The sequence below is a fragment of the Cetorhinus maximus genome, chromosome 29 (genome assembly GCF_964194155.1).
Source record: "Cetorhinus maximus chromosome 29, sCetMax3.hap1.1, whole genome shotgun sequence".
In the NCBI taxonomy this organism is placed as follows: domain Eukaryota; kingdom Metazoa; phylum Chordata; class Chondrichthyes; order Lamniformes; family Cetorhinidae; genus Cetorhinus; species Cetorhinus maximus.
The window spans coordinates 24,383,713-24,399,928 of NC_135907.1; the positions used below are offsets into that span (position 1 = coordinate 24,383,713).

At 45.0% G+C, this 16,216-nt stretch overlaps 1 protein-coding gene across 1 annotated transcript in view; it reads left to right on the plus strand.

Annotated features, from left to right (window-relative positions):
- The window catches only part of LOC144669451 (uncharacterized), a 93,065-nt gene that overhangs the window by 73,561 nt on the left and 3,288 nt on the right, over window positions 1–16,216 (plus strand). The window contains exons 90-97 of the mRNA XM_078531894.1: window positions 104–160; window positions 1,500–1,535; window positions 1,684–1,719; window positions 2,199–2,255; window positions 3,637–3,672; window positions 3,821–3,856; window positions 6,425–6,481; window positions 13,187–13,262. Coding sequence (XP_078388020.1) covers window positions 104–160; window positions 1,500–1,535; window positions 1,684–1,719; window positions 2,199–2,255; window positions 3,637–3,672; window positions 3,821–3,856; window positions 6,425–6,481; window positions 13,187–13,262 — 391 coding nt within the window. The remainder of the gene's footprint in view (window positions 1–103; window positions 161–1,499; window positions 1,536–1,683; window positions 1,720–2,198; window positions 2,256–3,636; window positions 3,673–3,820; window positions 3,857–6,424; window positions 6,482–13,186; window positions 13,263–16,216) is intronic.

Genomic DNA, 16,216 nt, shown 5'->3' on the forward strand with positions numbered 1-16,216 from the left:
TGAGTGTGAGCAAAAAGGAACATGTGACAGGGACACACTTTTAAATTGTGAACATTTCACATTCATTTTACATTTTATAATCGAAAACCGGTTTTCATTTCAGATTCCGATGAAATTGCCAAAAGGAAAAGCAAAGTGATGGATTCCAGAGAAGATGATGGTTTGTAGATCTCTCTGTGTGGGGGATTATTGACTGTGCTAATATATGGGAGCTGGGGCCATGAGGATGAACAAGCTCTTTATTGAAATGATGTCAAATAGACGTGGAGTGAGGGGAGAAGTAGCAGAATGGAGAGCAAGCTGGCTACAAAACAGCAAACAGAGAGTAGGGGTTAAAGGGAGTTACTCCGACTGGTGGAAGGTGGGAAGTGGTGTTCCACAGGGATCGGTGCTGGGATCACTGTTGTTCATTATTTACAGAAATTATTTGCATTTGGGAATCAGAAAAACAATTTGAAAATGTGTGGATGACACCAAACTGGAGTTTAGTTAACACTGAGGAGACTGAAATAAATGCTCAATATCGGCATGTGTTTGGTAAATACATTTCAGTGTAATAAACGTGAGCTGATGTTAGATTTTGTTCGGAAGGATAAGGAGGTGACCAACTCCTTAGAAAACAGAGTCTCAATGGGATTGAGGAACAGAGGGATCTGGGGTTACAGATTCACAAATCATTAAAACTAGTGACACAGACTCGTGAGGCCATAAATACACAAATAAATCACTGGGGTTAATTCCCAATTGGATAGAACTGAAAAGCAGAGAGGTTATGGTAAAGATGTCTAGAAGCTGGATTAGTCCAAACTGTAACGACTGTATACAGTTCCTGTCTCCTTGTTACAAAAACGTAATGGAGACATTGGAGAATATGCACAATAGATTTATGAGGACAATACTGGAACTGAGAGGTTAGAAGTATCAGGAGAGACTGAACAGGTTAGAGCTCTATTCTCTAGGAAAGAGAAGTGTGAGGGATTGACCTCAGAGAGGTCTTTATAAAACTAGTACACTTTGATAGAGTACACGGAGAGAACTTGCTCCCATTGAGGGTGAGACCTAAATTGAGGGCGATAAGTTTCAGAGTCACAAATAAACCCAATTGGGAATTCTGGAGGAAAATCTTTATCCAGAGAGAGATGAGAATGGGGAACTCACTACCACAGGGAGAGGTCGAGGCAAATCGAATCGATACATTTAAGGGGAACCTGAAAAAACAAGAAAGTGGAAAGAAATAGAAGGAGATGTTGATAAGATGAGATGAAGACGGGTGGGAGGAAGATAGTGTTGTGCATGAACACTGGCACAGAGCAGTTTGACCGAATGGCCTGTTTCTGTGTTGTAATCACCATGTGATTCGATATAAAATTCCACCTGGAGATGTGAGCTGTCCAGGTGCTGAGTGTGTGGGTGTTTGCAGTGGGATTGGGATCATTGAAAACCATTCGGATATCGGAACGTGTGATCTGGAAACTGAAATCCTGTTTCCTCTGTTTCAGACTCTGTAGAGAATGAGAGTGAACCTGACACTAAAGGTATTTATCCCGATCTTTGAACAATATGTCACGGTTACAGATTTAAATATCATTAAAACGGGAGGGACAGTTTTAAAACTATTCTGATATCGGGACACTGAGGCTTTACTGTGATTGGTGAACTGAAATTCTGTTCTTTCTGTTCCAGATTCTTTCGAAAAAGCGAGTCACTCTAGGACTCAAGGTATCTATATTTATATTTTAATATGTCCCTGTTTCTATCAATCATTGGTCAATAATCGAGTGACGATTGTGCTCATGTCTCTGGGAAGCTGTTTGGATCCATTGGCCTTGGATGGAAACCCAAAGCTCAGATCCCGGAGTCAGTGCTCGGCTCACTGTTCCTGTCTCTGAAGAGCCAGGAGTGCAGAGAGTGTGGGTGAGGGACAATCTCACACCCAGGCAGTAAGTGAGACTCACACTGACCCTCGAGACTCCGGGATTCAACCCCCAGTTTCCTGGTGAAGTGACCCGAACCCAATCCGACCCTGAGCTGGGCCTTCGAGTGATGGGAATGTAGCTCATGGTGAGGTGAGAGATTCAGTGGGTGGTACAATGTGTGAGTGTGAGCAAAAAGGAACATGTGACAGGGACACACTTTTAAATTGTGAACATTTCACATTCATTTTCCATTTTATAATCGAAAACCGGTTTTCATTTCAGATTCCGATGAAATTGCCAAAAGGAAAAGCAAAGAGATCGATTCCAGAGAAGATGATGGTTTGTAGATCTCTCTGTGTGGGGGATTATTGACTGCACCAATATATGGGAGCTGGGGCCATGAGGATGAACAAGCTCTTTATTGAAATGATGTCAAATAGACGTGGAGTGAGGGGAGAAGTAGCAGAATGGAGAGCAAGCTGGCTACAAAACAGCAAACAGAGAGTAGGGGTTAAAGGGAGTTACTCCGACTGGTGGAAGGTGGGAAGTGGTGTTCCACAGGGATCGGTGCTGGGATCACTGTTGTTCATCGTTTACAGAAACAACATGGACTTGGGAATCAGAAATACAATTTTCAAAATGTGTAGATGATACCAAACTGGGGTTTAGTTAATACTGAGGAGACGGTGATAAATATTCAAATTATGCGTGTTTGGTAAATACATTTCAGTGTCATAAACGTGAGGTGATGTTGTAGAAATTATAAAACTTATAGTCTTGCAGTCAAGTGAGCAAACTTATTGCAATATTGATGAGTCTGAAGTGTTGAATTTTGGTCTGAAGGATAAGGAGACACAGACTCCTCAGAAAATCAGAGTCTCAATGGGTTTGAGGAACAGAGGGATCATTATTCACAAATCATTAAAACTAGTGACACAGGCTCATGAGGCCTTAAACACACAAATAAATCAATGGCATTAATTTCCAACTGAAATTAAGTGAACTGAAAAGCAGAGAGGTTATGCTAAAGATGTCTAGAAGCTTGATGAGTCCGCACTGTAACGACTGTACACAGTTCCTGTCTCCATGTTACACAAACCAGATGCAGACATTGGAGAATATGCAGAATAGATTTACAGGACAATACTAGAACTGAGAGGTGAGAACCATCAGGAGAGACTGGACAGGTTCGGGCTCTATTCAATGTAAAAGAGAAGACTGAGGGGTGACCTGACAGAGGTCTTCACAAGAATAAGTCCCGTTTGATAAAGTACACAGAGGGAATTGGTTCCCATTGAAGGTGAGAGCAAATTTGAGGGTGATAAAAATGATTCACTAATAAATCCAGTTGGGAATTCTGGAGGAAATGAGATGAGAATGGGGAACTCGCGACGGCAGGGAGAAGTTGAGGCAAATAGAATTGATATATTTTAGGGGAAGCTGGATAGAAAACCAGGGGAAATGATTGGCGGATCTGCTGGGAGGGGGAGCTGAAGAGGGCAGGGAGGAAGCTTGTGTGGAACATTACTACAATCACAGAGCAGTTGGGCTGAATGGCCTGTTTTTGTGCTGTAAATTCATTCTGTAAATTCAACCTGGAGATGTGAGCTGTCCAGGTGCTGAGTGTGTGGGTGTTTGCAGTGGGATTGGGATCATTGAAAACCATTCGGATATCGGAACGTGTGGTCTGGAAACTGAAATCCTGTTCCCTCTGTTTCAGACTCTGTAGAGAATGAGAGTCAACCTGATACTAAAGGTATTTATCCCGATCTTTCAACAATATGTCACGGTTACAGATTTAAATATCATTAAAACGGGAGAGACAGTTTTAAAACTATTCTGATAATGGGACACTGAGGCTTTACTGTGATTGGTGAACTGAAATTCTGTTCTTTCTGTTCCAGATTCTTTCGAAAAAGCGAGTCACTCTAGGACTCAAGGTATCTATATTTATATTTTAATATGTCCCTGTTTCTATCAATCATTGGTCAATAATCGAGTGACGATTGTGCTCATGTCTCTGGGAAGCTGTTTGGATCCATTGGCCTTGGATGGAAACCCAAAGCTCAGATCCCGGAGTCAGTGCTCGGCTTACTGTTCCTGTCTCTGAAGAGCCAGGAGGGCAGAGAGTGTGGGTGAGGGACAATCTCACACCCGGGCAGTAAGTGAGACTCACACTGACCCTCGAGACTCCGGGATACAACCCCCAGTTTCCTGGTGAAGTGACCCGAACACAATCCAACCCTGAGCTGGGCCTTCGAGTGATGGGAATGTAGCTCATGGTGAGGTGAGCGATTCAGTGGGTGGTACAATGTGTGAGTGTGAGCAAAAAGGAACATGTGACAGGGACACACTTTTAAATTGTGAACATTTCACATTCATTTTACATTTTATAATCGAAAACCGGTTTTCATTTCAGATTCCGATGAAATTGCCAAAAGGAAAAGCAAAGTGATCGGTTCCAGAGAAGATGATGGTTTGTAGATCTCTCTGTGTGGGGGATTATTGACTGCGCTAATAGATGGGAGCTGGGGCCATGAGGATGAACAAGCTCTTTATTGAAATGATGTCAAATAGACGTGGAGTGAGGGGAGAAGTGGCAGAATGGAGAGCAAGCTGGCTACAAAACAGCAAACAGAGAGTAGGGGTTAAAGGGAGTTACTCCGACTGGTGGAAGGTGGGAAGTGGTGTTCCACAGGGATCGGTGCTGGGATCACTGTTGTTCATCATTTACAGAAATTATTTGGATTTGGGAATCAGAAAAACAATTTGAAAATGTGTGGATGACACCAAACTGGAGTTTAGTTAACACTGAGGAGACTGAAATAAATGCTCAATATCGGCATGTGTTTGGTAAATACATTTCAGTGTAATAAACGTGAGCTGATGTTAGATTTTGTTCGGAAGGATAAGGAGGTGACCAACTCCTTAGAAAACAGAGTTTCAATGGGATTGAGGAACAGAGGGATCTGGGGGGGTTACAGATTCACAAATCATTAAAACTAGTGACACAGACTCGTGAGGCCATAAAGACACAAATAAATCACTGGGGTTAATTCCCAATTGGATAGAACTGAAAAGCAGAGAGGTTATGCTAAAGATGTCTAGAAGCTGGATTAGTCCAAACTGTAACGACTGTACACAGTTCCTGTCTCCTTGTTACAAAAACGTAATGGAGACATTGGAGAATATGCACAATAGATTTATGAGGACAATACTGGAACTGAGAGGTTAGAAGTATCAGGAGAGACTGAACAGGTTAGAGCTCTAGGAAAGAGAAGAGTGAGGGATTGACCTCAGAGAGGTCTTTATAAAAATAGTACACTTCAATAGAGTACATGGAGAGAATTTGCTCCCATTGAGGGTGAGACCTAAATTGAGGGCGAAAAAGTTTCAGAGTCACAAATAAACCCAATTGGGAATTCTGGAGGAAACTCTTTATCCAGAGAGAGATGAGAATGGGGAACTCACTACCACAGGGAGAGGTCGAGGCAAATCGAATCGATACATTTAAGGGGAACCTGAAAAAACAAGAAAGTGGAAAGAAATAGAAGGAGATGTTGATAAGATGAGATGAAGACGGGTGGCAGGAAGATCGTGTTGTGCATGAACACTGGCACAGTCCAGTTTGACCGAATGGCCTGTTTCTGTGTTGTAATCACCATGTGATTCGATATAAAATTCCACCTGGAGATGTGAGCTGTCCAGGTGCTGAGTGTGTGGGTGTTTGCAGTGGGATTGGGATCATTGAAAACCATTCGGATATCGGAACGTGTGATCTGGAAACTGAAATCCTGTTCCCTCTGTTTCAGACTCTGTAGAGAATGAGAGTGAACCTGACACTAAAGGTATTTATCCCGATCTTTGAAAAATATGTCACGGTTACAGATTTAAATATCATTAAAACGGGAGGGACAGCTTTAAAACTATTCTGATATCGGGACACTGAGGCTTTACTGTGATTGCTGAACTGAAATTCTGTTCTTTCTGTTCCAGATTCTTTCGAAGCGAGTCACTCTAGGACTCAAGGTATCTATATTTATATTTTAATATGTCCCTGTTTCTATCAATCATTGGTCAATAATCGAGTGACGATTGTGTTCATGTCTCTGGGAAGCTGTTTGGACCCATTGGCCTTGGATGGAAACCCAAAGCTCAGATCCCGGAGTCAGTGCTCGGCTCACTGTTCCTGTCTCTGAAGAGCCAGGAGGGCAGAGAGTGTGGGTGAGGGACAATCTCACACCCGGGCAGTAAGTGAGACTCACACTGACCCTCGAGACTCCGGGATTCAACCCCCAGTTTCCTGGTGAAGTGACCCGAACCCAATCCGACCCTGAGCTGGGCCATCGAGTGATGGGAATGTAGCTCATGGTGAGGTGAGCGATTCAGTGGGTGGTACAGTGTGTGAGTGTGAGCAAAAAGGATCATGTGACAGGGACACACTTTTAAATTGTGAACATTTCGCATTCATTTTACATTTTATAATCGAAAACTGGTTTTCATTTCAGATTCCGATGAAATTGCCAAAAGGAAAAGCAAAGTGATTGGTTCCAGAGAAGATGATGGTTTGTAGATCTCTCTGTGTGGGGGATTATTGACTGCGCCAATATATGGGAGCTGGGGCCATGAGGATGAACAAGCTCTTTATTGAAATGATGTCAAATACACGTGGAGTGAGGGGAGATGTAGCAGAATGGAGAGCAAGCTGGCCACGAAACAGCAGAGAGTAGGGTTAAAGGGAGTTACTCCGACTGGTGGAAGGTGGGAAGTGGTGTTCCACAGGGATCGGTGCTGGGATCACTGTTGTTCATCGTTTACAGAAACAATTTGGACTTGGGAATCAGAAATACAATTTCAAAATGTGTGGATGATACCAAACTGGGGTTTAGTTAATACTGAGGAGACGGTGATAAATATTCAATTTATTCGTGTTTGGTAAATACATTTCAGTGTCATAAACGTGAGATGATGTTGTAGAAATTATAAAACTTACAGTCTTGCAGTGAAATGAGCAAACTTATTGCAATATTGATGAGTCTGAAGTGTTGAATTTTGGTCTGAAGGATAAGGAGGCACAAACTCCTCAGAAAATCAGAGTCTCAATGGGTTTGAGGAACAAACGGATCATTATTCACAAATCATTAAAACTAGTGACACAGGCTCACGAGGCCATAAAAACACAAATAAATCAATGGCATTAATTTCCAACTGAAATTAAATGAACTGAAAAGCAGAGAGGTTAGGCTAAAGATGTCTAGAAGCTTGATGAGTCCACACTGTAACGACTGTACACAGTTCCTGTCTCCATGCTACACACACGAGATGGAGACATTGGAGAATATGTAGAATAGATTTACAGGACAATACTAGAACTGAGAGGTTAGAACCATCAGGAGAAACTGGACAGGTTCGGGCTCTATTCAATGTAAAAGAGAAGACTGAGGGGTGACCTGACAGAGGTCTTCACAAGAATAAGTCCCGTTTGATAAAGTACACGGAGGGAATTGGTTCCCATTGAGGGTGAGAGCAAATTTGAGGGTGATAAAAATGATTCACTAATAAATCCAGTTGGGAATTCTGGAGGAAATGAGATGAGAATGGGGAACTCGCGACGGCAGGGAGAAGTTGAGGCAAATAGAATCAATATATTTTAGGGGAAGCTGGATAAAAAAACCAGGGGAAATGATTGGAGGATCCACTGGGAGGGTGAGCTGAAGAGGGCTGGGAGGAAGCTCATGTGGAACGTTACTACAATCACAGAGCAGTTGGGCTGAATGGCCTGATTTTGTGCTGTAAGTTCATTCTGTAAATTCCACCTGGAGGTGTGAGCTGTCCAGGTGCTGAGTGTGTGGGTGTTTGCAGTGGGATTGGGATCATTGAAAACCATTCGGATATCGGAACGTGTGGTCTGGAAACTGAAATCCTGTTCCCTCTGTTTCAGACTCTGTAGAGAATGAGAGTCAACCTGATACTAAAGGTATTTATCCCGATCTTTGAACAATATGTCACGGTTACAGATTTAAATATCATTAAAACGGGAGGGACAGTTTTAAAACTATTCAGATAATGGGACACTGAGGCTTTACTGTGATTCGAGAACTGAAATTCTGTTCTTTCTGTTCCAGATTCTTTCGAAAAAGCGAGTCACTCTAGGACTCAAGGTACCTACATTTATATTTTAATATGTCCCTGTTTCTATCAATCATTGGTCAATAATCGAGTGACGATTGTGCTCATGTCTCTGGGAAGCTGTTTGGATCCATTGGCCTTGGATGGAAACCCAAAGCTCAGATCCCGGAGTCAGTGCTCGGCTCACTGTTCCTGTCTCTGAAGAGCCAGGAGGGCAGAGAGTGTGGGTGAGGGACAATCTCACACCCGGGCAGTAAGTGAGACTCACACTGACCCTCGAGACTCCGGGATTCAACCCCCACTTTCCTGGTGAAGTGACCCGAACACAATCCGACCCTGAGCTGGGCCATCGAGTGATGGGAATGTAGCTCATGGTGAGGTGAGAGATTCAGTGGGTGGTACAATGTGTGAGTGTGAGCAAAAAGGAACATGTGACAGGGACACACTTTTAAATTGTGAACATTTCACATTCATTTTCCAATTTATAATCGAAAACCGGTTTTCATTTCAGATTCCGACGAAATTACCAAAAGGAAAAGCAAAGTGATCAGTTCCAGAGAAGATGATGGTTTGTAGATCTCTCTGTGTGGGGGATTATTGACTGCGCTAATATATGGGAGCTGGGGCCATGAGGATGAACAAGCTCTTTATTGAAATGATGTCAAATAGACGTGGAGTGAGGGGAGAAGTAGCAGAATGGAGAGCAAGCTGGCTACAAAACAGCAAACAGAGAGTAGGGGTTAAAGGGAGTTACTCCGACTGGAGGAAGGTGGGAAGTGGTGTTCCACAGGGATCAGTGCTGGGATCACTGTTGTTCATCGTTTACAGAAACAATTTGGACTCCAGAATCAGACATACAATTTCTAAATGTGTGGATGGGGTCTAGTTAATAGTGAGTAGACTCAATAAATCATAGTCATTATTAAACTTTTCAACTGGAGGTGTAATTAGCAAATGAATTTCAAGAGAGAGAAATATTGACTCCAGATGATAGTGGAACTGAGAAAAATCAGGATAAACTGAACAGGTCAGGGCTGTATTCTGCAGAAAAGTGAAGACTGAGCGGGTAATCAGATAAGGATCTTTACAAAGATAATTCAAGTTAGGCTTCTGAGGGGGAAAATCTCTTCCATTGACTAGGCAAAGAACCTGCGGCCATAAATATAAAAGTCAATGATAAATCTAATTGGGAATTTTGGAGGAAACTCTTCACCCAGAGTGTTGTGAGAATGTGGAAGTCACTACCACAGGGAATGTTTGTGGCAAATCGAGTCGATATACTAATGGGGAGGGCAGAGACTGCAGCTTAGGGACAATATCACACCCAGGCTGTAACCTCTCATCAGATTGCGTCTGTGGCCCATTTCATTCTTGATGATGATCCTCCACTGTCAGTCTAAAGTTACTATGTGTTGCTCCAATTCTGTCTGCTGGAGCATCACCAATTTCCTTTGCCCTGCCATTGGAGACTGTGCCTTCAGCTGCCTGGACCCTAAACCCTAGAACTCCCTCTCACTGACCTGTTTGACCAAGCTTTTTGGTGAGCTGATGTCTGCTCCTTTAACTCAGAGTTAATTTGCTCGTGTGATAACACTCCCGTGACATGCTTTTGGACATTTTCCTATATGAACGTTTCAGGTTGATGTTGCTGCAGCAGCTGGATGCTCCTCAGTGCCGATCACACACCCTGACCCACAGATGCTGCAGTGTCACTGGTACACACGCGTCAGAATGGAGTCAGCAGTTTTCTTAATTGCAATCCCCTCCCAGTGTAGGGCTGGACGTTCATCTTTGGATCTAGTCCTGGTTCTGTTCTGAGATCCTGGATTAGCCAAGATTCAGGGATCAAATGCCCCAGAGAGCTTTACATGCATCAAGAGTACAAAGTTCCAGCACTGCGTTATTTTAAAATATAATCTTCACTCATAAAATCCCTCTGTTAATTACTGATTCCGATATAATCGGAAATGGAAAAACAACCAGCCACAAAGTCAATAAGTGTATATTTTTATATCTTGATGAATTCAGATGATTATTACTCTAGTTGTAATATTTGTGTCATCTCACAGAATCTCACAGTGCAGAAGAGACCCTTCGGCCCATCGAGTCTGCACCGACACGTGAGAAACACCTGACCTATCTACCTAATCCCATTTACCAGCACTTGGCCCATAGCCTTGAATGTTATGATGTGCCAAGTGCTCATCCAGGTACTTTTTAAAGGATGTGAGGCAACCCGCCTTCACCACCCTCCCAGGCAGTGCATTCCAGACCATCACCACCCTCTGGGTAAAAAAGTTTTTCCTCACATCCCCCCTAAACTTCCTGCCCCTCACCATAAGTCTATCCAACCTCTCTTCTTAACTTAAATGTTTCATCCCAGGCAACATCCTGGTGAATCTCCTCTGCACCCCCTCCAGTGCAATCACATCCTTCCTATAATGTGGCGACTAGAACTGCACACAGTACTCCAACTGTGGCCTCACCAAGGTTCTATACAACTCCAACATGACCTCCCTACTTTTGTAATCTATGCCTCAATTAATAAAGGCAAGTGTCCCATATGCCTTTTTCACCACCCCACTAACATGCCCCTCCGCCTTCAGAGATCTATGCACACACGCCAAGGTCCCTTTGTTCCTCAGAACTTCCTAGTGTCATGCCATTCATTGAACACTTCCTTGTCAAATTATTCCTTCCAAAGTGTATCACCTCACACTTTTCAGGGTTAAATTCCATCTGCCCATTTGACCATCCCATCTATATCTTCCTGTATCCCAAGACACTCAACCTCACTGTTAACCACCTGGCCAATATTTGTGTCATCTGCAAGTTACTAATCCTACCCCCCGCATAGTCATCTATGTCGTTTATATAAATGACAAATAATAGGGGACCAGCACAGATCCCTGTGGTACGCCAGTGGACACTGGCTTCCAGTCACTAAAGCATCCCTCTATCATCACCCTCTGTCTCCTACAACTAAGCTAATTTTGAATCCACCTTATCAAATTACCCTGTATCCCATTGCATTTGCCTTTTTTATTAAGTCTCCCATGTGGGACCTTGTCAAAGGCTTAGCTGAAATCCATATAAACTACATCAGCTGCACTACCCTCATCTATACACCTGGTCGCCTCCTCAAAAAATTCAATCAAATTTGTTAGGCATGACCTCCCTCTGACAAAGCCATGCTGACTATCCCTGATCAAACCTCGCCTCAGCCTCATCTGTTCAACCATTGTTCCCTGGTAACTCATTCCACATTCCACCAACTCCCCTTCCCATTCCAACATTCCCCTTTCCATCTCTTTCTCCCAGGGTTGCTTTTGCATGGGAATCAGTTCTGTAATCGACATCCTAAAATCAAACAGCTCAGCTGGACCCAGCTGAAAATGGCTGGGCCTAAGGATCCCAGTGATCCTGAACAGAATCCCTGGCGCAGTGTTTCTGCTAGGCCGTGGGATCTGAGGCCTGGTTGGTGCTCCTGTTGGAAGCAGCACAGGAGTGGAGGCAGGGAGGATATTCAGCCAAGGGATGCTGTACCTTTCTCACTCTGAATCTTCTAAGCAAGGTTTAGCAACGTAGACTATCTCTTTATTTGCCGGATTGTTAATTAGATTTTTTAATGGGGCTGTGTTTGGGGCTAAAATCCTGATTGCTACCAGAGTTCAGAGGTTTCTGGTTCTGGTCTGGGAGCCAACATCTGGCTTCCAGCTGTTGCCAGTACCACAGCCTTTGAAGATATAAGACCAGTGAATGGAGGAATGTCAACAAGAGAGTTTCGTTTAATGACTGGGGAAGGAAGGAGAGGACATCTGTAGCCAAGTGCGTTCTTCCCAGGTACAGAATAAATTAATCACTGAACTGTGGCCCAATGTCAGGTGATGTAGAGAATGCTTCAGTGCAGATCCAGCACAGAGCCAGAGAAACTCCATACTGCAGCGGGAGACTGGATCAACTGGTTCCAGACCACAGTCCCACTTCCCCAGCCCCCGCTCCCACTCACACAGCCCCAGCCCCAGCCCCAGCCCCAGCCCCCTACTCACCCAGCCCATGGCCCTAACACACCCAGTCCCACTGACCCAGCCCACACACTCCTTCCTCCCCACACCCCCTGAGCTCTCACATTCACAGCTGTTCCTCCAACAGCATCAGGGCATCAATTTTACGCTTCCCCTGCTGGTGGGCTTTAGGCTGGGTGGGGAGGCTGATATTGAAGGAACAGGATTCCCTCCGGGTTCCCGCCCACCCCAACCACACAGCAATTTTAGGCTGGGGCGGGCAAGGCTTCGGATGTGACATCCACCCTTACCCCAATTGAGGCTCTTAACTGACAATCATTGGTCGCTTAAGTGCTGTTTCCCACCCAGCCTCAATTTTTAGGCTGGTGGGAGGGTTGACCTTGTGATGGGGGGGAAGCACGAAAATTGACAGACTTAAATGTGGGAAGGGGGGAGGGCGCCTCTTTCAGAAGCCTCCTTCTGAACTTGGGTGCCCCCCCCACCCCCAACTTAAGGTCGGGCAGTCTCCGGACCTCTTCCTCAAGACCCCAATCTCCCCCCTCACGCCCCAACCAATGCCTTCCCTACCCTCCCCACCCTAGGACCCTTCAAACTTACCTGGGCCTCTGGTGCACGGACTTAGTCTCAGGGGTCCTCAGGCACTTCCTCTTGTGTCCACTGCAGCTCCTGCCGCTGCCGGGCTGGAGATCTGCCGGCCAATCGGGTTGGCCAGCAGCTGTCTAAGGCAGGGCCTCCTGAGTGAGGGGTGGAAGTCCCTCCAGCAGCCGCTTAACACCCATTCGAGGGTGAAATGGCTGCGGGGCACTTGGAGTCAGCGGGGACGTGTTCCCCTCAGACTCTGCAGACAGACGGAAGTCAGACCCCACAATCCGAAAAATTCAGGCCCAGGTTTCGCTCAGAATAAATCTGAACTTTTTTTTTTTCTAGTTTCATAAGAAGTGAATCTCAGCAACGGCAAAAAGAATAGATTTTATTTATAAATATTATTAAACAAAGAACGTGAGGAATCGGCCGAGGGGATAATAGGATTTGACTTTGATAATATTCTGACGCTCCCGAGTCCCACAATGATTATTTTCCTTATATTCCTGTAATTATTCACTCCTTTTGTTCCAGGTCCTTTCCTCGAGAAGCAGGAAGCCAATTCTGTTGTCAAGAGGCCCAGGAGATCAATCCGCGAATACTATGAAAGGTCACTCAGTAGTTCCTGCCTCAATGGTTGAATGCTCGCTTGTTTACAATATGTCTTCACTGCTTCTTGCACAGGGCTCCACACTGACATAACTCGAGCTCCTTTAATCCAAACACCTCTGAAGCTGCTTCACAGAGGGACCCTTCACAACAGACAGGGAGACAGAGATGACCAAAGACTTGGTCACCCAGGCGGGGATGGAGGAGGCTTTAAAGAGAGGAGAGGGAGGTTTAAGGAGGCGACTCCAGACTGCAAGAGCCAGGAGGCTGAAGGTTGCTGCCCTTTGGGGAGAATGAGCGGGGACAGAATTAGAGGAATAGAGGGTGGGGGTGGAAGTGTAGCGCTAGGGATGATAGCAGAAACATGGTGAGACCAGAGGCTGGAGATTTTACATTGAATGCTATGGGAGACAAAGATTAGTCAGTGATGAGACAATCCTTGGGTGAAATTGTAAAAGTTAGGATATTAGGATAGAATCATGGAGACAGGAAAATGGGAGACTAGCAAAGGTCTGGAGTTGACCAAGTCCTGCAGGTACAGCCTTGGTGTCTATTGTACAGCAAGGGCTGGCCATTGAGCAGCAAGCTGTTAAGTTAATAAAAAATTAGCTGCTTAATGGACATTAATAGCAAGCTTAAAAGAGAGCTGCTGATTTCTCAAATATTAGACAGTGAGTGGGTTACCTATGAGGATTGGACCAGTGCCCATTGCATACAGGAGTGACAGAGACTCTTCCTTTCTCAAGTGCACCCTTCGAGCTGCTGTCACTCACACCTCAGCACCCCTCCCAGTGGAAGGCTCCTGGTTGCTGGCCACTGCATGGGCACACAGTGGGCAGAACACGCTCCAAGGCTGTTCTTGGGTGCTGGGATCTTTGTGGAATGCTTATTTTGGCTTTGCCCCTAGAAACACTGCCTTGCTCATTTCGAGAATGTCTCTGATCATGTCCCAAAAACGTGCAGCCAATCTGTTGCGGAATGAGGTGGCAGCAGTTTGTTTACTGGGCCGTGTCACGTTGTTGTTGGCAGTGGGCAGGGGAAGTCAATGAGATCAGAATCGCATGGGCACTGCCATTTAAAACACAATACTGCACCTCTCTGCTTTCATGCAAACTCTTCTGGCCACTATGAATGCTACAGTCAATGTCCAAAATACACACAGCCCACGTTTATACCTCGATGCCATGTCTGTGAGAGAGATTCTTACTGTATGCCACTTATAAGACCGAATAAGTAATAGGAGTTCATTATTCCTGTCCTCTCATTGTGTCAGTGTTTTGAAGGTACCACATTTAAATAGTGACTACAGCTGGAAAGGCTCCACAGTCCATCACCCACTGCAAAACTCTTTCCTGCCCACCCCACCAGACTCTCTTCACCACCCCCCACCAAGACTCTGTCCTCTTCACCCCTCCACACCCTACCCTGCTCATCCCCCACACCCTCCCACCTATCAAACAATTGAATCCTGTAAACAATCTCCTTAACCAGCTGTAACACCAACTCCTGGGAAATCTCAGGCTAGTTTTAGGAAACGCTCTGGGCACAGGGCTGTGAGGATAGCACGGGGGAATAGAACTGATTGGTTCACTTTACAGAGAGCTGACATGGACTCCCTGTGCCAAATGGCCTCGTTCTGTGGAATAATGACTATGATTTTCCCCCACTTTAACACAATTAGGCAAACACTGAGAGACTATAGCTGTAATTCACTAACAGACTTACCTAATATACTCTCCTGGTTAAACCCCAATATCCCCCTCCCTCACTCCTCCACTTGTTGAGTGTCTTCTTAAAGGATTCCTCACAGTCAGACAATGTTACCAGGAGTGGGGCCTGAACCCACCACCTTCTGAAACTGAGGCAAAAATGCCCCCCACCCACCCCCACTCCCACTGAACTGCAAATGACACCTTTAAGTATTTATTTACTGCAATACTCGATTATGGTTTCAACTCTGTCCCCTAGTTGGACTCAAATCAGGACAAGAGACAGAGGACAAATTTATCTGAGAGATCCAAGCTCCCATTCAGCTCGGAGAGTTTATCCAAACTAGATCCAAGCTCCCATTCAGCTCGGAGAGTTTATCCAAACTAGATCCAAGCTCCCATTCAGCTCGGAGAGTTTATCCAAACTAGATCCAAGCTCCCATTCAGCTCGGAGAGTTTATCCAAACTAGATCCAAGCTCCCATTCAGCTCGGAGAGTTTATCCAAACTAGATCCAAGCTCCCATTCAGCTCGGAGAGTTTATCCAAACTAGATCCAAGCTCCCATTCAGCTCGGAGAGTTTATCCAAACTAGATCCAAGCTCCCATTCAGCTCGGAGAGTTTATCCAAACTAGATCCAAGCTCCCATTCAGCTCGGAGAGTTTATCCAAACTAGATCCAAGCTCCCATTCAGCTCGGAGAGTTTATCCAAACTAGATTCAGCTCGGAGAGTTTATCCAAACTAGATCCAAGCTCCCATCCAGCTCGGAGAGTTTATCCAAACTAGATCCAAGCTCCCATTCAGCTCGGAGAGTTTATCCAAACTAGATCCAAGCTCCCATTCAGCTCGGAGAGTTTAACCAACTAGATCCAAGCTCCCATTCAGCTTGGAGAGTCTATCCAAACTAGATCCAAGCTCCCATTCAGCTCGGAGAGTTTATCCAAACTAGATCCAAGCTCCCATTCAGCTCGGAGAGTTTATCCAAACTAGATCCAAGCTCCCATTCAGCTCGGAGAGTTTATCCAAACTAGATTCAGCTCGGAGAGTTTATCCAAACTAGATCCAAGCTCCCATCCAGCTCGGAGAGTTTATCCAAACTAGATCCAAGCTCCCATTCAGCTCGGAGAGTTTATCCAAACTAGATCCAAGCTCCCATTCAGCTCGGAGAGTTTAACCAACTAGATCCAAGCTCCCATTCAGCTTGGAGAGTCTATCCAAACTAGATCCAAGCTCCCATTCAGCTCGG